The sequence below is a fragment of the Heterocephalus glaber genome, unplaced genomic scaffold (genome assembly GCF_053883595.1).
Source record: "Heterocephalus glaber isolate CG9 unplaced genomic scaffold, H.glaber_assembly_v1.0 deba00001067, whole genome shotgun sequence".
Taxonomy (NCBI): domain Eukaryota; kingdom Metazoa; phylum Chordata; class Mammalia; order Rodentia; family Bathyergidae; genus Heterocephalus; species Heterocephalus glaber.
In genome coordinates, this window is record NW_028258187.1 from 5674008 (window position 1) to 5694715 (window position 20708).

At 46.4% G+C, this 20708-nt stretch overlaps 1 protein-coding gene across 13 annotated transcripts in view; it reads left to right on the plus strand.

Annotated features, from left to right (window-relative positions):
• Nucleotides 1-20708, plus strand: part of Esrrg (estrogen related receptor gamma) — a 538714-nt gene that overhangs the window by 298627 nt on the left and 219379 nt on the right. For 2 of the 13 annotated variants that reach the window (XM_087209783.1, XM_004867386.4), the window contains exon 1: nucleotides 13171-13383. The exons of 9 other annotated variants lie outside the window; for them this stretch is intronic. In XM_087209783.1, coding sequence (XP_087065909.1) covers nucleotides 13328-13383 — 56 coding nt within the window. In that variant the 5' untranslated portion in view covers nucleotides 13171-13327. Of the gene's footprint in view, nucleotides 1-13170; nucleotides 13384-13772; nucleotides 14587-20708 lie in introns of those variants that run through there. 2 more of the 13 variants (XM_087209792.1, XM_087209782.1) reach the window with 2 other exon arrangements.

Sequence of the window (20708 nt, forward strand, 5' to 3'; positions counted from 1 at the left end):
CTATTCTTAGACAAGAAAATATGCTATGAAAATCGAGGAGTGTGAGCAATGAAGTTTTTATAGTTGCTTTGATAACTTCTGTGATTTGTCATGTGGTAACCTCAAGGCGTCCTGCATGCGCGCATCTCGGGCTCAGCTCTGAAGGCAGTAGATTTTGAAAGTTTTTGCCAAAAACCTGTACCTTGTTGACTTTGTTGAACCTTTGCTGTCAGGAATGTATTCAGAGGTGTGTGTGTGTGTGTGGGTGTGTGTGTGTGTGTGTGTGTGTGTGTGTATGCACACCCAAGTGTGTGGTCCTAGACTCAAATGCGAGTGATGCGAGCCCTGTATAAGGATGGAGGTGTTTCCTCTCTCAGGAAGGGTCTGGGCTCATGTGTCTGCTGTCCATAAATATTTTTCGTAGCGCCTAGCACAGTGCTACAGCAAAGTGACAAATGCTGCCAAAAAGAGCACAGAGAAATACATGGATGTCACACCCCTAGTCTGGTGCTCCTTAATTCCTTGCTGCTCATCGGACAGGAAATAGAAGAGGCTCTAGCAGGCGATGTGAGTCTTACTGACTCCTGGTTCCTTCACTAGCCCAGCTCGACTACTTCCTGGTTCCTCACCCCAAGCTTGAGCTCCTCCCGGCTCCCAGCTCAGCAAACTCGGTCCTGGCCATTTCACCCTTTACCCCTTCCTCTCCCATCACTTAGGTAAAGGGGGAGGCAGATCCCGAGCACAACCCGCCCCATGGCGCCATGCTGGGGACTCCCGAGCGAAGGCCCCAGGTGGTGGCAGGAAGTGCCACGGCTGAGAGCCGAGGTTCGGAGTCCTGGGAACAGAGCCAGAGCTGGCTTCTGTGCCATAGCCGGTGAGTGATTTTCTTCCCGGGACTTGTATCCAGGGTCCTCGCGGTCCTGAGTCACTCTGAAGATGGTGCACAGTCCACTTCAGCCCCGGGCCACACTGTCCTGCCACTGATAGCAGATGAACCCCTGCGCCTGTGTGTTCTGCTCAGCGTCTTTCCTAGCCAGCTGTGGTGCACGCCTGTACTATCAACACTCGGGAGGCTGAGGCAGGAGAAGCTACCAGCTCAAGGCCAACCTGGGCTGCCTAGTGAGACTCTGCCTCCAGAAGCATGAGGGCAAAATCAACGGCTTGTCTTGGATGCTGTGAGGAAGGGTGAGTGCGTTGTATGCAGAACCACTGCCTCTCGGGTTTGAAAGCTTGGTTCTGTGCCAGGATCCTGATGTCCCCGGGGCCCCCTGACTCCTGCTGACCTGGCCAAGCCCTGACTGGGGCCAGAGAGAGCATTCACCCTGACAGGCAAGTGTCCTGGTGGAAATCAGAACCCAGCCCTGAGGAGCGGAAGCCAATGGAGAGGCCTCATGGTCCCGCCTCCCACAGAAGGCGAAGCTCTGCATTCATCAGAGAGGCAGCCCCTTTTCTTGAAGGTACCCCCTCAACTGCTGGGTTTCAATGGTTTTAACTGTCTGGGAGAGTCTAACACCAGAGGGCGACGTGAATACAGCATTTTAACTCATTTTTACACAGTTTATTTGTGCTCTGTAAACACGATTAGCATATTTTGTGTTTATGACCATTGGTTTTCTTCTTAAGAATATTTTTTTTAGTAACTGGAATTTCACTCATTCTATTTCTTTCCCCACTTTTGTGCTTCGGCAAGGAGTAGAAGCTTAAACTGGTTATTCATTCAAGAAGCATTTATTGAGCCCCTACTATATGCAAGGTGTTGTATTAAGGTTTGGAGGGAGCCGGTCCAAGGAGACTCATCCAACGGTATTTAGGAGTCACCTGCTGCATACGAGGCACTCAGAAATGTTACAGGAACCACTAAATGGAGTGGGCTGGGTGAAGTGAAACATGCCTATAATGCTAATACCAGCTACTCTGGAGGCTGAGGCAGGAGGCTTACAAGTTCAAGGCCAGCCTGGGCTACATACTGAGACCCTATCTCAAAATAAAAGCTAAAGAGTTTCAGATGCAGCTCAGTGCATGAGGCCCTGGGTTTAATCCCCAGTACTGGAAGAAAAAAAGGGTAAACCAGGCGGGGCACGGTGGCACACACCAGCAATCTCAGCCACTCAGGAGGCTGAGGCAGGAGGATCGCAAATTCAAGCCTAGGCAACTTAGTGAGGTGCTGTCTGAAAATAAAACGAACTTTTAAAGACTGAACTAAACTCCTGTCCTCAAGGGGTTTTCAGTCCACTGGGGAAATATGGTCCCATTCTTTACTTCTGTCTTTAGAAACAGCTCAGAAACCTGCCTCCATCTGCCCATCTCCGTGGCTCTGGCCACGTCCTCCTGGAAGGCCATCCCCGCCTCTGCCACACACATCTCATCTGTGACGAGCAGGAAGTGGGGGGGTTATTCTGTGGGCTGCGACCAAGGTACAGAGCCCCTGGAAGCGGGAGTGCGGGCAGTAGACTCCGGTGGAGGGGAGGTTGTGCTTGTGTTTTGAGATAGGGTCTCACTACATTGCCCAGGCTGGCCTCCATCTGGTGGCGATCCTCCCGTCTCAGCCTCCAGAGTGCCGGGAATACGGGCGCGTGCCACCATGCCCAGCCAAGTGGAGAAGATTACACCAGGAAAGAGGGTTTGGATCAGTGTGAGAACAGATTTGCGTTTTGGGATAAGAAGTTCTTGTTTTTGTTGTGTAGTCGTGGAAAATGCGGGTTCCCCTGTCCTGGATGGATTCGAAAGAAGTGGGCAGACGGAAGGAGAGGTGGCTCGAGCTGGAGCTGTTTCAGGTGGCAGTTGGAACTTCGGGAATAAAGAGGGGAGAAGGAGAAACCTCGGGGTCAAATCCCCAGGACCGAGGAGGCACCTGGCTGCGACACCTTCAGCCCTTTTTCTTTTTTACCTTGGGGACAGAGTCTCACTGTCACTCAGTTGCCCTGGGTCGGGCTGAGAGCTACTGCATCAGCCTCCCAGAGTGCTGGGAACAAGTGGCAGCTGTGATAACTCACCACCACTGGACAATCAGTTTCTTTATATGACTTTTAAAAATCAGTTGCAAGTTACCACTTTGACTTGTGCCCAATGACATAGTTAAATTCAGCAGGTAAGAAGCCAAAAACTGAGTTCTAAGCCACCTGAATAATTGTGGTTGAATACCCAGGTGTACATACCCCAGTGTTGTGGGATAGGCCTGTAATCTGAGCACTCTGGGAGGCTGAGCCAGGAGGATTTCAAATTCAAGCCCAGCTTGGGCAAACGTGGCTACCTGGTGAGACCCTGTCTCAAAATAAAAAGGGCTGCAGCTACAATTCAGTGGGAAGGGCCTGGGTTCAATCCCCAGGGTCCTCCCTACAGCCCCCATGTGGAAGGAGACCCTGCTGTACATAATCTTTAGGAATAGAGAAGAAACCACAGGCAAAAATCTGGGTCCTTGGAGTTCTTGCTAACTTTCCAGTTATTCTGTGTGTTCTCTTAAATGTTAAGCATTCTCTTTTGCAAGATTTAGAAATCTCTCTAGTTCAAAAAGGAAAGGAAAACCAGGCGTGGTGGCACATGCCTGTAATCCTAGCACTCAGGAGGCTGAGGCAGGAGGATCGCTGTGAGCCTGAACCACATAGCGAGGCCCTGTCTCAAAAAACAACAAAAAGATGTGCCTGTGCCACAGTGCCCTTTATTTCCGCCCCTTGAGCGACTGGTGCTCAGCTTCCCGGCCGAGTGCCAAGTGGCTTTTTCCCAAACTGCTTCGGACTCCTCAGCCCCTCACAGTAGATCCGGGTCCAAACTCGGGGTGCATTAGAGGCCACGAATCTGGAGACAGGCCTTACAGGCCAAGGTGACAGAGCCGCTGGTGGGGCCGTGGCATTGCAGGGTCAGCTCAGGACTGAGTCGGGAGGGACGAAGATAAACCAGCAAAAGACAGCTTCGTCTTTGGTGAATTTGTCGAGCTGAGCCCAGGGCCTCCGCACGCACTGACCTGTCTCCGGCACCCTGGCCCCCACAGCTGTCACTGCTGTCACCATTTTTGTTTGTTGTTCATTTGGGGACAGAGTCTTACTAAATTGCTAAATTGCCTGGCTGGACTCCAACCTGTGATCCTTCTGTTTCAGCCTCCCAGAGTGATGGGATTACAGGCCTGCACCACACCTGGCTGTTCTCGGGCATTCTTGTTGTTGCTGCTGTTTTCTTGTATTCCTGGTATTTTAAACCTCATCCTTAAAACCATGTGTGGTAGCACGTGCTTGAAATTCTAGCACCCAGGGGAGGCTGAGGCTGGAGGACTGTACAAATCAAGACTAGCCTGGGCTCCATAGTGAGGCCTTGTCTCAAAAAACAAAAACAAAAACAAACCCTCATTCTCTCCAGGGCTGCGGGTTTCACCACCGAAGTGGCTCTGCTTTGTCCTGACAGCCTTGCAGCAGAGTCCGGGGTTCCATGGCGCCTCACTTGGGAAATGGACTTTGGGAGGGGAGACTGCTTCCACGCGGTGCCATCCTCTCCTGGTGACAGGGTGCGGAGCTGGAATCTGCACCCAGAGCCCCTGGGGACCCCTGCCCGGTGTCTGGGGCGGGGTCTGGGAATTAATGGTTCCCAGGCAACTCGAGCTTCTCCTAGGGTCAGGGCACCAGCTCCCAGGCCAGGGCTCCAGAGGTTAAACAAACAAACAGACAAACAGACAAACAAACAAACAGCTTTTGTCTGGAGACAGGGTCTCCGTGTAGTTGAGGCTGACCTTGAACTCACAGAAATCCTCCAGCCTCAGGCTTTCCAGTGCTGGGAGGATCAAATTACTCTTTTTAAAGTGGTGCTGGAGATCAAACCCAGGGAGTCCAGCCCCAGCCAGTTATTAGCATTTTTGAGGCCACTCCTCACTGGTCTCCAGGGCCAAACCCAAACCCGGAGGGCTGAAAGGTGGGAGGAGACTGTGCGGAAGACCCACTCTTCCTCCTTCCTCCTCCCCCTTTATGCAGTGCTGGGGATTGAACTCAGGGCTTTCACACTGAGCTACATCCCCAGCCCGCCTGCCTTTTTCATTTTACTTATTTTTATTTTAAGAAGAGTTCTCATGAAGTAACTAAGTTGCCCAGGCTGGGTTCAAACTTTTGATCCTCCTGCCTCAGCCTCCTGAGTGTTGCAGCCTCTGCGTCAGCTGGTTAGGAATCGTCGTTCCTTTTTACTAGAAAATAAGCAGACACGATTGTGTGGCATCCTCTGCTGGCCACTTCATGACCCCCCCCCCCCCGAACCCTTTTGGTTGGGCTGAGAGACCTTGGATCCCAGCCCACCCACCCGCCTGCCTGCGTCCCGGGGAACAGCAGGAGCTTGGCCCGGTGACCTTGGCCAGGTGAGGGCACCCAGCTCCCTGCAGCCCCAACCGGGGTGGCCCCGGGCGCCCAGAGGAGGAGCTGGAAGCAGGGGAGACTGTGGCACCGGCCGAAACTGTTGCTTGTCAGGGAGCAGCACCAGCACTTTCCCTGGCTGAATCCTCTTATTTTCTGTTAGATCAACAAACCTCGGTCTTGCACAAATCACCCAAATAATGCACCCGAATATAAGACGCTCAATGTAATACTTTCTATTATCTTTTTATAGCACATTTTTGTTTCATCCTGTTTTGTTGTTGTTTTGTTTGCTTGAGGGTCTTGCTATGTAGTCCAGGTGGGCTTCGAACTTGTGGCAATCTTCCTGCCTCAGCCTCCTGAGAGTGCTGGGATCCTCTGGTTTCTGCAGGTCTAAATCATCCTGGAAAAGATAATCTTTCCTGGCATTTCTGACCCTTGACGTCTGCTTGGATTTGCATCCCGTGGACGACTTTCTCGTGGCTCTATGAAGGAACAGACTTGTTCTTTGTAACACGCTTTCCCTCTTGTTGATGGTTGTTCTTAACCCAAGGGAAACCCAGACAAGGAACCCAGGTGCTGCCCGAGACCCCAGAGCTCGGGTCTGCAGGGCTGGGCCCCGACAGCCATCTGGGCCTGGGGCCTCCCTGCGCCTTTCCTTCCTGAGGCCCGGGGCAGGCGGCTTCCAGGCCTGGCCATCTCCCTGGTTGTGGGCTGAGCTCTCCGGGAGACTCCAAACCCCGGATGTAGGCAGAGTGGTTCCTTGATTCCCCGCTGGGGCCTCTGGAATTTCTCAGAGGTTGAGAGCAAAGGAGAAGCGGGTCTGGTCCCCTTAGCAACGGTGTGGGGCTGGAATCACAACAGTGTTAAGAAACAGGGAAACCAAGAGGCGGGTCGTGGGGGCACAGGCCTGCAATCCCAGTGCACAGGGGAGGCTGAGGCAGGAGGATCACCGTGAGTTCCAGGCCTGCCTGGGCTACAGGATGAAATCCTGTCTCAAAAGAAACTAAAAAAAGAATGAGAAATAAGGAAAGGAAGCCACAGAGGAGTCCTGCAGCTGCTGGTCACCAGTAGGAGGGTCTTGTGGCTTTTTAAAATTTTTGCTTCAAATTTTGAAAAATGTACAGCAGAGGAGAGCAGAAGAGCACAGGCTGAAGGACAAGACACTCCAGGCCGGGCGCAGGGTACGTATGTAGTGTTTCTGTGTTTCTTGAACATTTTAGTTGCAGGGCTCTGTTTGTTGCCCATGAAGTTTACTAAGCGGGGCGGGGTGGGGGCGGGGGGGCAAGGGAATCACGGCCTGGAGTTCCAGCTGCTGGTTTTCAGTAGCAGCTGGGCTCCTGCTTTGATTTATTTTATTCTTGTGGCTCGGGCTAAAACCCAGGGCCTTCACACTGAGCTACATCTCCAGCACTTTTTATTTATTTATTTATTGTTTGTTTGTTTGTTTTCAGACAGGGTCTCATTACATTGCTAAATTGATCAGCCTGGATTGGTTTATTTTTGACACAAGATCTCACTGTGTAGTCCAGGATGACCTTGGATCTTCCTGCCTCAGCCTCCTGAGTGCTGGGATTACAGGTTGCACCAACACTCCCAGAGCATTGTAATTTAGAAATGTTCTAAGTACCTAAACTTTCTCACCTGGCTTTATTTTTAAAAATAACAAGTTTAAAAAATCTTCCTGGTTGAATTTTACTCCTTTGTTTAGAATTCTGATTTATCGAGGGGTGAATTAAATTTTTTTCTCCCCTCACTAATGAAAATTGTCTTTTATTTATTTTTTTAATTTGAGTGGTGACTGAACTCTGGGGGAGGGGAAATGGGGTCTTTAGTTTGCTTTTCTGTAACACGGACTGAAGGGAGGGAGACAGAGCCCCGCATGGCACACTTCTGTAATCCCAGCATTCCGGAGGCTGAGGTAGGAGGATCCCCACAAGTTCGAGGCCAGTCTGAGCTACACAGAAAACAAACAAGCAAAACCACCAAAATCAGTAACAGAAATGATAGTCAGAATGTGCTTATGAAAGACCATTTGATTACCCGGAGAGAAGGGAGATATGTACTTCAACCAATTCACCTCCCCTGGGATGATTTATCTCTGTGACTCCCCCTCATTTACTTTGGCTCTTCCTGTCCCGGTGGGCCCAGTAGCTGGCTGGTGACCAGTGTCATCTAGGATTGTGAGCTGCAAGAGCGGGCGGGTGAGGACCCCCTAAGGACGGGGCACGTGGTGCTCCCTGGCTGTGTCCCCTGAGCCGGTGTCACCAGACTGAGCTTCTCAGGGCCTTGGCCGGCCTCCTGTGGCCCTGTCCCTGTCCCTGCCTGGGACGCCCGGCCTGAGTCACGGTGCCACGGGAGCCGGGGGAAGGATGGCAGCTCCTGGGAGATTGGATCAGGAGACAGCAGCGGCTCCCTCCCAGTCGTGGGCTCCAGGGCTGTAAAGGAAGAGACTTAGAGGAGGAGGAGAGGGAAAGGAACATGGCTTTCTCCCTGAACAGCTGAATTCCTGGGCATGGAGCCCTGGGCCTCCACACTGCCACATCGACACCCCTCTTCTATTCTGAGACAGGGTGTCACTAAGCTGCTAAGTTACCCAGGCTGGGTTTGAACTTGGAAATTTGCGACCCTCTTGCCTTAGCCTCTCACAGTCCTGTATTACAGGCCTGCACCCCTGTACCATGCTTTGGATTTTCTCTGGAGGGTATTTGCACTCATTTTCTTCTGTCTTCAGTACCTTTAATTCTTGCTCAGACATGGAGTTCGGCTGAATTATAATGGCGTTCTCTTCCGCTTCTTCCTGTGGTTAGAGATTTAAGAATAATACGGCCGTCATTTATGGCAAAAACGCTCTATGGGGAGGGTAGGATCGACCTCGTTATTCACACTGGGCACTGCCGAGAGCATCAAGAGGGTCTGCTACCTCCCCAGTTCCTTTTTAAAGTTTTTTATATTAAGACAGGGTCTCACGAAGTTGCTAAATTACCCAGGCTGAGTGAAAACTTGTGATCCTCCTGCCTCAGAATCCCGGAGAGCTAGAATTACAGACGAGCACCACCACACCTGGCCAGAAGTGTGTCAGCTTGAATGTTATAGACAGTGTCATAACCTCCTGAAACCTGTTTATGTGGATACCAGATGTCAATATCACACACTTTTCTTTTTTTTAACTAGTTCTTTGAAAATCTGGAAAAAAAGGGTTAATGTCAAAAAAAGCTTTCATATCGTATTGAACGTCCTTATGCATCAAGAAAAATACTTGGTGCCTTTTTGGTTTCATGAATATATATATATATATATATATGCGCTGCCTCTGCACACCCACCCATGGCTTTATGTTCATGGGGTGGCCCAGGTGTGGCGGGGCCCCTGGGCCCCAGTACCAGCAGCATTGCAGTCCTGAAATCCGCTCTGTGCGCCCCTCCCCACTCCCTGCTCCTCCTCCTCCTCCTCCTCCTCCCCCTCCCTTGATTTTGGACTCGGCTCTCACACACATGATTGAGTCAACAATTTATGGCTTTTAAAAATAGGGATTTTGTCCTCTCTCAGGTTTATTGTTTATCATAATCATCTTTCAAGTGAAAAGGCTAATTTACTCTTTCTGTAGGAATATTTGCTGCTTGATTATCATAATATTAGAGCTGCCTGAAAAGGTCTAAAACGGGACATTGACCTTGGGTGTTTTCTGCCTTTAGCTCGCGGTGCTTAGCATTCAGGAAAAAGAATAGAACTGCACTTCATTTATTAATGTGAACTCTCCTGTGTTCTGTGGCTCGGTAAATACCTGCCGTGCAGCTCACAGAAATGCTCCTGCTATTTTACCGGGGTAACTAGGTTGGAAACAACCGATGTCCGTTTTCCCAACGGGGCTGCTGTAGTTTATAATTTAATTTTTACTGACATTGTACCATGTATATTATTAGCTTGACAAAATGAACGTGAAATAATCCTGAATTAATTAAACAGAAACCAAACTGCCTCTATTAGTTTCTCTGTCTTGCTCAGATTCTTTCTTTTTTTTTTCTTCCCTTTTTTGGTGAAATTCCCACTTCCCGGAAACACTAGGACGAGAGTCCGGTGTGTTCGGGAGCGGGGAGCGCCTTGGGAATGGGCCTTTTCATGTGGACTCTGTAATTTGGGAATGGGGGAAAGATTTACAGGACAGGAGGGCTGACTGAGGGGGAGGGCTTTGTTAATGCTTCCTCGGAAGTGATCTCTTTCAGGAGAAATGATTGCTTCTCGCCAATGGAGACAATAATTTAAATATAGAAAGGAAAGGCAGCAGCGGAGAAGGGGCCCATGAACTGCCAGCGGCTCAGTGGTAACAGAAAATACCATCCTGACGCAAGAGAAGCCTGGAGTCTTCAGTGGGAAAGCTGCACCCTTACGTCCCAGCATGGGGCAAATCCAGGCTCTCAGAGGGCGGGGCCAGGGACAAAGACTAAGAGGACCTAAGGGCACTCAGTTCACAGGTCACAGCGCATGGCAGGGAGGCCACTTCCAGGCTTCCTTGATTGTTATTTAGGATTCTTTCCCCAGGAATGTTCTTGTGGCTTTTCTTTTCCATTTAAAGATAGTTTGTGGTTGAGTGTGGTGGTATGTAATCCCACCCCTCGGAGGCTGAGGCAGGAGGGTCTCCACAAGTTGGAGACCAGTTTAGTGAGTTCAAGGCCAGTCTGAAGTCTCAAAACAACAACAACAATAACAACAAGATAGCGGTTTGGAATAATCTTGGGTTGCTTTTTTTGTATAGTATGCTATACGACACTACACATATATTATATAGCAGAGACAGCAGGGAAAGAGGTTCCAACATCAGGCAGCTTTTCAAAGGTTTAGGATATCTCGGGGAAGGATCTATAAAGGTAGATTGAAAGGCAATTTGGAAATCAAAATCTGTGATGCCTTATTTGGTCTTAAATATTTAACAAGTGACAAATGAGCAAGATAATATGAAAATCTGCTTCCAAAATAATAGCAATGGGTTTTAAATATTTAAGTGTAGATTCCTCCTGTTAATTTTCACCAAAGGGGAGACGAGAGCTAAAAATAACTGTTGATATGCAGGAACAGACTTTCTCTGACCTCTAGTGTTAGGGTATTTTGGCAAGATTCCGGGCAGGCACAGCTCCTAGGAATCTACCTGCTTACATCTGGGCTTCACTGTGGCTGCTCCGTCCTTCCACATGGACGTGAAATCTGTGTCTCTGCCTTGTGCCTGCCTGTTGGGGGGACACAGAGTTGTCTGTCTGTGAGTGTGTTGAAGGGGAGCAGGCTGGTCCTGACACATTGCCTGTTCTTCAGGAAGCAGTCGAAGAGGCCCTTCCCTGAGGCTTGGGTTCCCTGATTTGGGTAGACTCCTTGTGGTAAGATTGTGAAGTGTATGAATGGACTGATTAACAGTGTGTGCCTGCTGGACTCTCTGTTTTATTTTTCCCAAGTTCTTTGTAGTTGGGAAGCTTGATGGTTTAAACTCAGTATTATTCGTGGCGTGTTTATTCCTCCTGAGATGGCTTAGGCTGTGTGTTTATAAAACATCCTGGAAGCTGTCTCGAAGGTGCAGCGTGTGGGTATTGTTTGAGTTTACATTGGCTCAGCCAGCTTCAAGACAGTCCATGGAACTGTAGGCCCAGAGTTGGGCAGGTGACCTTGGATCCCCCAGGGACACAGCCAGCTGCAGACACCTGGTGCAGTCAGGTCCTTCAGAGAGCAACCGCCCGGGGATCCCTCAGGATGGGACATGGCAAGTGGGAGCCGGGGTGATAGGTGCGTTCGTGCGTGTGTCCCCTGGGCACGGAAGCCAGACTGACGCAGGCCCAGGAGTTTGGATGTTTCAAAAGAAGTCAGCTGGCTCCTGATGAGGGCAAAGAAACTCTCAAAGAGCAAGGAAATTCTGGGAAAAGAAAGATCACTTCAGTGCAGTGCGGTGACTTGAAGTCCACCTGTATAGTGGGCCGCACATGCTGCCTCTGAAAAGCCACTTCCAGGGCGTCACAAACAGATGCTGAGCAGTGTGGTCGTTTAGAAAAACCAAAGGGGACTGGACAGGACAGGCTCACAGAGCGTAGTTGGGTGCTTTGAGGACAGTCAGTAATTTTTATTTTTGTATAAGATGTGTTCCTGGACAAAAATAAGACAAAAATGAGGGGGTGGATCTTTAAAAAAATGTTTATGATCGAATCTATCCATTACCTTGAAGATTTTGTTTTTTCAGAAATCAAGGCCCTAAACATATGAACTAAAGATTTTTAAAAAATCTTTCTAATGCAGCATAAATGTCCATATTACTTTGATTGTACTTTGGGAAAAAATCCTGTTTCTTTTGCAAATGCCTTTTGTGTATTTTTTAAAAATTATAAACTGATTACGTGTCTCATTTTAGATTGAATAGACAAATATTTTTCTTTTTTCTTTTTCGAGTGCGTGCAGAATGCTTGGATTTTCTTCTGCATCTCAGAACTCTGTTAATTCACTGCTCACAACCAAATTTGCATCTCAATTGCAGAGTTCACATTTAACAATATAGACAGCATAACGCTGCTGGTAATTAAGCTTTTGCTACCTGCTTTCATACACTGTATTCTCAAGTTCAGATTTTTGCTCTGTGAGATCTGATCTAGAAACTTGTGTGCATTTAGATCACAGGTAAGAGGGACCAGGCCCGTGGCTTAGATCTAGCTAAATACAGGATGGGGAAATTGTTTTTGTTTTTTTTTTTTCCTGTGGGGGGAACCAAATCATGTCTGTCATTTTTATATTCTGAATTTTAATGTGGCTGTTCTATTTTAGTGTTTTGTTTTTTTAAAGGCCTAGAAAATTTGAGAAGGTTGAGGGAGAGAGATTAGTTCTGATTTCGTGAGTTTAACACTCTGAATATCGGAACTGGTTTATTTTGATCTCCAAGATTATACTACTTCTGCCATGTAGGACTTAAATTGCAAAAGGCTGGTAAATGGCAGGGCTGCATTACATCAGAATTGTGGGTCTCCATTCCCCATAGGGGACCAGTTATCTCTTTGCCATAAATAACTGTTGTCTCTTCCCAAGTGCATCGCTAGGATAAAAAATCCTATCATTTAACATAGAAGCCAAGTGTAACTGTTACACGGAAATTTAAAACTCTACGCACTATTACAAGGGGAAGAACACTTTTACTCTTATATCGTCTTTTTTTAGCACTTCTGGTTGAGAATTCCTAGTTGAGCAACGATTGTCTGTTTGCAGCCAGTTCTCATAGCGACCGGGCTGTGTCTATCACGGCCTTCAGGGCTGCTTCTAGAGCGCGAAGTGCAATCTGTGTATAGAAACAAATCCTTACACTGCGTTTTACTGGAAAGCTGAGTGTTCAGGGCAAAATCCTATCAATTAGTGCACGTCTCCTAATTTAGAAGGAGCTTGTACCGAAACGAGTATGTAAAGAAAACACTTCTGGGGCTCTGCTCCCTGATGCGCTCCCTTCAAACACTGGTCCACGTTCTGTCTACGCGCCCCGCAATCCCTTTCCGGCACCAGTCGCGGGGCCCGCGCCTCCCTCCCTCCCTCCCTCCCTCCCGAGAGCAGAGCAGCCGGGGCGGGGCGGGGAGGGGGGCTCTCCCCCTCTCCAAGCAAACAAATCCGCGGCGCTTGTGGGGCTGAGCTGGGGAGGTCTCTGTCGGACCTTCCAGGAAAAAAATGAGAAAAAGAAATCGCGGGCGGGCGGGAGAGCGGAGGCCCGGCCCCGCCCCGGCCTCCCGGCCCCGCCCCGGCCGCCCCTACCTGCCCGGGCGCCCGCCGCGCGTCCCCTCCGGCCCGTCCTGATTGGGCAGCCGCCCCCCAATCGCGCGCGTCCGTCCGCGGCCGCCGGGCACAGTCGCTGCATATTCATGAGCCGACGCTCGGGCCGCCGGGGAGGCCGTGCGGAGCTCGGTCGGGCCGGCCGCGCCTCGGGCTCGTCCTCCGGAGCTCGGGGTCGCTGCCGCCGCCGCTGTCCAGGAAACTTTGATTTATGGCTGGGGTGCGCGAATGAGGGTGAGGGTCGCCGGGCGCACATGGATCCGGTAGAACTTTGCCTGCCCGAGTCTTTCCCCCTGCACTACGAGGAAGAGTAGGTGCCTCGCGGGGGCGCGTGGGGCGTGGGGGGCGCTCGGGGTGCGCGGGGGGCGCTCGGGGCGCTTGCTATGCGGTGCGGCCCGCTCCACTCCCGCTCTGTGCCCCGGGAGCCCCGGCCCCAAGTCCAGCCCGGAGCTCCCGGCGCGGAGTCGCGGTGTCGCTCGCAGGCCGGCGTTTGGTCCGCGCCCCGCGAGCACTGAGGGCACGTCTTTTCTCACGCCGGCTCACTGTCCCAAGGAGCGCTGTGGCGGCGGCGGGGCTCGCTCGGGCCCTGGCACCTCTGGCGCTCACTGCACCCTCGCTGCACCCTGGCCAACTCCCCTCTGGAGAACAGTTCATAAAAGGGCTGGCCCGGTGCAGTCGGGAGCTGCGATAACATAACGCTGTTTGCATGGTTAGCGTGAAGTCAGCTCCTACCTGACAGATAAGTCTATTAGGTAACGGGAGGTTTTCACTTCGTAAATGTTTAAGGGGGGGACTCTTCACGTCTCCCCTGAAATAGCGCCGAGACTGGGTCGGTTTGTGTGTGTCCAGAGACTACGGAAAAGTACTTTGGTTCTGGCATGCAGTCGATTCCTGTTTGTGGATATCTCGGTGCTCGTGGAAATGTGGATTTTGAGGGTGAAAGGTGGAACAGAAGCCAGAGGGGTCGGAAGTAAATTAGGCATTCTTGTGTAAATGAGTGGGTCATAAACTTAATTTCAAGCCACTGTTCAGGTAAAATATGAGTGGGTCACGGGACCTGTCACAGGGCTGCTCTCTCTTTCTGTTGAGTCAGTTATGCTGCTCTGCTTTCACATTACCAACTGCTGTAATTCTGAAAAGAGCGCTCTTGCCAAACCTTTGCTTCTGTGGATTGTGGAGAGAATGTGACGTGCGGGAGAGGAGGTCGTGCATTATAGGTGGATGTCCGCTAGCTGTCCTTAGTGCCTGCTCCTTTGTAATTAAGGGAGGCATGGAAAGTCACTTGCTGTCTCGGTGGCTGCCGGGGGACGTCCCCCTGTGAGTGTGTGTGTGTGTGTGTGCCCATCTATCTGCACGCCTGCACACGCGCACGCACATACAGCTGCACTCACAGCCAAGAGATGGATTTAGGAAGAACTCGAAGATCGTAAGGCTGTGTTTGGATCAGTTGGAAACACTCCGGGAAAGAAAGAACCTTAAAATGCATGGGAAGAAAAATGAAAAATAAACAAAGGTAGGACTGCCTACTGGGACCGAGGTTGGTACGCCTGGCGCTGTAGAATTGGGGAATTTAAAATGTCTCCCTGTCAGGAAAATGCCTCATCCAGGCTCCTCCGGATTCTGAACTTTCTCTTGTAAATAAATAAACCAGACTAAACTTTAAAATACCCCCCCCACCACCACAACCCTGGTTCTTTTTAAAGTAGTTTCCTTGAATTTAACTTCCTATAGCTAATTTGAATAATTACTTTAGATAAGCCTCTTAAGGCAGATACATTTAAATGAAATCGGGGCATGGATCCTTTCAGCCTTGGCGCAAGATTCAAACTACCTTTCTTTTTTGGTTCAATTAAAAGTCATCTTTTTAAAAATACAGATTTGTTGTCTGGATGCAATTCTGATGGTTACGTGGTTCACTGGACAGACAGAAAGATCCAACGCTAGGCAACGCATCTGCCTGTCTGTCTCAATTAATAAACCACAGAATTTATACATGCTATTAATATTCATAGTAATTGTGCTGGGTTAAGCCTCACCACGTGTGTGTATACATAGAGATGAAACCTGAGTTCTGCTGTTTCCAAGGAAAATACTGGACCGTTTCTGCTTTGGAAGCTGTTAAAAAGATTCATACAATTTATTGACCACCATTAAGGGAGCTTAAAATGTTAACCTCTAGCTGTGTATTTTTTATTTTAGGAAATGTGCCAGCACATTAAAGAACACGATACTTGAGAGCTTGTTTCACGTTTAATAGCAGCGCGAGCTGATAGCATAAATAGATGAAAATAATATATCTGCTCATTTTGACATATGTGCCAGTCTAATCATTGTAAATGAGTGTGCTGCTCGCACGAATCCCTTTCAACCTCTGATTAAAATGTAACATTGACTACAGGATTATAGAGCGGACTTAATTTAACTGACTGTTTTAACAGTTGTCACAGCTGTTGGAAGAAGGAAAAGCAATTGAAACACTCCAAAACAGACAGGGAGAGGAGGAGGGGACAGTTTAGTAAATTTCAATCTGATCATTGAAACGCAGACGTTAAACATTTGTTAATAGTTTTGTGTTTTAAGATCCCTGCGTGGAGCTATGCAAGTTTTATTTTGTGTGATTCACTCTTTCTGTTCAGGGTTTTGACTTCTTTTTTCCTCTCTCTTGCCTCTTCTTCTGAAAACCTCAACTGAATTGAAATGTAACTATTCCAAAGTGGCAATATAATGTCAAAATATGGGGGCTAAAATTAGACAAGAAGGAAAAATGTATATAGCAACGAAAAGCCAAAATCAGAGTAGATGCTATGGTTTGAGGAAAGATAGGAGCCCGCCCAGGTCACTTCAGATATGATATTATTTGAGAACTAAGAACAGACACTTTAAGTTTATTTTTCTAAGAAAGAATACTTAAAGCTGCAGACTTGGGGCTTGGATTACTCCCCCATCCTTCTCTGTAAATCTGTCGAAAACACCTGCAGCATTAAAGGTGGGTGGTATAGGTAACGTTTTCAGATAATTTCTCTGTAAATTACTGGAAGTGACAAGCAGCAGCAACTGGGGATGAGCAAGCTTGGGCTGTGGAGTCTCGCAAGCTCGCCTGTCACATCTCTAAATCAAACAGAGTGATTCTATTTTTCTAAGGATTCGAGAACCAAGATACATATCCCAAACCATAGATAATTGAGAGAGCTGGGTGATGTGTATTACGTAACGTATGATTTTCCTCTGCGAAGTAAGCATGAAAGAAAAAAAGTGGTCCTGAGTTACTGGGATCAGTGTGGCATGGGAGTGGTAAGTGGCTGTCACCTGCGTTTCTCTAGCCCTTTGTGTTAGGTGTGTGTTACCCAGTGCACAATCGGGGTAAGTTTTTAAATCTTCCTTTTGCGGACAGACCTGGGAAACTGCTTTGCATTTCCTGGGAGGAGGCCAGGGCAACAATGTTGGCTGGTTCTTTCGGTGATAGTTTCTGTCTTAATGTGTTTATAGCACTGCTGCTTTATTTACTGAGCCTAGTGTGTTGCAGCGGTAATTAACCCATGTTATTAGCAAAGCCCTTGTGGGTAGCCATTAATTCTCTTGCATGGATGATCATTTTTCTAGTGTTTTTCCTCCAATAAGGTATCATTGTTCATATATATATATATATATATATGCACACATATGTATTGTGTATGTTAAATTGACAGCCTTTGGTATGTTTTTCTCATTTCATCTGACTTGTGCTATATATTGACCATCTCATGAAGAATGGGATTGTAATTCAGTTTTTAAAAATGCTACTAGGAGAAAGTAATTTTTTTTGTGAGGTAAAAAAAGACAAGAAATGAAAGGTTAAAAAAAGGAAATATTGCAGAAATCAGTTTTAACTCCAGATTCCCAGATCTTAGAATGTCTGATAATTTGTATCTCTGAGATCTTTCTATTTAGTTAATAACACTTTAGGCATTTTTATAAAATATTGAGCCAGCAGAAAAATACTTGTGGTTCCTGTGCTGAGCAAAGATAAGGGCCATCTCATTAGCCGGGCCCTACTTTTGCAATTAATTTTAGATACCAGGTGCTATTCATCAAAGAGGGAAGCTAACTTCTCTATGATTCTGTTTAACAGTACTTTCACAGTACCTCACTCCGGCCCGGATTACAGACAAAGAGGAGACAGCTCTTTTGGAAGGGAGGCATAATACCCCATTTTGAGTCTGAGCCACTTGGGAAAAATTCCTCAGCATTTGTTTCAGAACAGTGACTAAACAAAATATTTCTTTGTTTCACTGTAAAGTGATGTTCAGCCTTGAATATTTTCCTGTATGTTCTTTAAAAAAAAATTGAAATATGTGTGCATGGCTGATGGCTGATACTTTACATACACAAGTGGCAAATAATGGCCATGATTTTTATTAAACCAATTACTGCCAAATAAACTTTTCTGAACCACCTAGCAGGCATTTAGAAAGAGGAAGAAAAAGTGTTTGAGGTATCACAGTAGAACTTTAAAGTCACTGCAGTGGCTAAGTCCTGCTCTGAATTCAGCTCCCTGGCAAATCGGAAGCAGACAGAAACAATGCAGGGTTGATGTGTTCGCAGGGCACCGGAGCCCCGGGCCTCACCAGCTCTCAGGAGAAAATGTTTGATTACATTGGCCCAGTGTGTTGAGTTTTTATCTCTTTTACATCTTCTTGCATTGTATTAAATTGTCATTGTCCCAAAGCACATGAGCTAGGAAGGCTTTGCTGTTCTCCCCATCATCTGACGGTGAAATATTTAGCCTTTCGCTCTCCAGCCTTACTTCTGGGTGTATTTGACGGTGCAGGGAGGGCACCATGCAGCCCTTGGGCTTGACTGTGCTTGGACTGTGTGTAGTGTGATCTGCCATTGACTAATATTTCCATCGCCGTGTATACTGGTATACACCATCTACACCATTACCAAGAAATACACATCTAGTACCTGAGAATCAAAGCGTCGATAAGACACATGAATGTGTTTATGTGCACACAGGGCTTCCATGTGAAATGCACGAATATATGGGGACAGGGAGGCATGTCGGAAGCAGGTATGCTGTTCAAATCGCTCGTGGATGTTTCTGTAATAAAGTAGATCTCAAGTATTATTCTCATCAGTTAGCTGCCAGTTCAATTACCAGGGATGATTTTAACCTGGAATTAATATTTCAGGAATTTACCAGGTCAGATTTAAAACTGAATTGATTTCACTGCTACATATTAGGCGAATTGCAGGTGACCTAGTAAGTAAATTTGCTTATGTTTTTAAAAAAAAATTTCAGTGATTTTCATTCATGTATCCAATAGGTAGTGATCATAAATAATTTGTAAAATAGGAAATAAACTACTGATATTAGATGCATAATGATTAAATGCATCTTGGATCAGGCTTATATCTAAGAAAAAAAAATTTAAATAGCTCTTGTCTACATCATTTCTTATACGGTTGGGCCTGACAGATATCTATTAATGCAAAGCATGGCAGCTTTCAATATGGATTTCTTGACCTGCACTAAATAAACATGCCATTTTTTTTCTAAAAGCAGGTCTATGAAATTAATAAGTATTATACTTTCCTAAAATACATAAGATTTCAGAATTATTTAATTTAATCCTAGGATATAAGTTTAGAGGTCTGTGATTTTACTTTAGTAAATCTGGGTATTGGAAGAAAACATTTTCACAATTGCTCTTTCCTTCTAATTCTTGTCCTAATTCATATCCTCCTTTGTATCCCTAGGTTCATTTCCTACTGTTATTTATTTGTGTAACACTTAAACACATTCGCTCTTCCTGTGTGTGTTTTTTTAAATCCTGCCAACTGCTTTTTTATACCAGTCCATAAGATCTAAGTAAGCGCTCTTCTTTCTGAGGCTGGGAGGTGACAGTCTTCTGCCTTTGAAGGTTTTTCCTGACCTTTTAGTCTTACCTCACACTCATATTAGACTTATAGCTTCTAAGGTCTAAGAAACCCCAGCTAATAAAAATAATTTCCATTCAGAGTCTTAGCAGACACGCCTTTCCTCACTACTTTTTCTCTCCCAATGTGCCAGATATTTCTTTTTCTCTGATTTGAACAATATTTTTGGACAGTATTTTCTGAATGTATTTTGTAATCAAGGGTTTCAAAGAAGATTTAGATTTGTGTGTGTGTGTGTTGTATACATTATTCCCTTTTGTAGTTTTTGAAAATAATTTTTAAATGCTTGGAGAAAACTTGCTGTTTATGGTTTCATTTCTTCACATGTTATGCCATTTTCATTTATGAACATGCATAAATAAATAAATAAAATATATATATTTGGAAGGAAACTCACAAAGGCAGAGCAATGAAAGAGAACATACAGGTTTAAGTGGCTTCTCACTGGTCAATTAAAGTCCAATTCAGCCTGCTCGCATAGACTTCTGTTCATTTGACTATGGACAGATAAATGCAACCTATGGCTACCTGAAATTCTTTCCTACAACATAGCAAATGAAAAACCCTAGCTTTTGGCATTTAAAATCTGTTAAATTCTTGTTAAAGTCTTACAACTCATGTGGGGAGTCTACTTAAGATTAGGTTACATTCTAAAAAAAAAAAGAATTTAAAGGTGCAGTGGTAATTTTAATTATAAAAAGCAGTTTTTGTCACATGCATTCTTCTTTGCCTTCTCATTTGGCTTTGAATGAAACTGAATTGCACACATACTTTCCATCATTTTGCTTGGAAGTACACATTCTGGGTAATGTGCTTTGGCACCGCTCACCTAGCCAAAGAAAACAAATTAATATTGGATGCACCGAGGGCTGTCAGGCCTATCACAGACGTGTCAATTTAACTTTGCTCTACCGTGCACCTTCTCCGCCAACAGTTGCTTAAGATGGTACTAAACAGAGGAAAGCTACCAGTAAATTCTCAGTTCTATCAGAGAGTGATGGACAGTAGCAGCGGAATGAAAACCAGCTTGCTTGCTAACTTCTCTTTTCAAACTATCTGTAGGGATACAGACAGCATAGATAATAATGAGTTGCATAGAGCTGAAGCTCATTCAAATCTTTCTACCACCTTGGAAGTAAAATGAGATGTTCAGACTAAGTCTCCAGAGTAGCACAGCCCATTGCTCTTATCTGTGAAACAAATAAAAACTCAAAGACGTGGAGAATCACACAGGGTCCAGGCAATCCACTTTGAACGGGCGGTGTCTCTCTTTGTCGCACCTTGCATACATTTTTCTGGGAAATAAAAAAAAATTATGCTTTCATTTTTGCATGGTTTGTTTAATATGCAAAAAATAAATAAAAGGTAAATCAAGAAGAGAGGCATAAAGAAGAGAGAGAGGCATAAATTCTTTTCTTTTCTCCATGACCAGAAAGACAACTTGGCCAATGATAACTCCTGTTTCACATTCTCTAGAAACATTTTACTCAGTTCTTATGGCTGTTGAGAAATTACACAAAGGACTTGTTAAATAAATATATCCCCTTTCCTTTTAATACTTACAATGTGAGTTAAACATTTTAAAATGTATCCTTTTCAAGGCAGTTGATAGGCAGCAGTATTTGAAAGAATCTTCTTGGAAAAGAATGATAAAATGAAAGTATGTGATTCAAATATCAAAAATTATATACCGAGCTAGCAAAAATAGCAGATCAT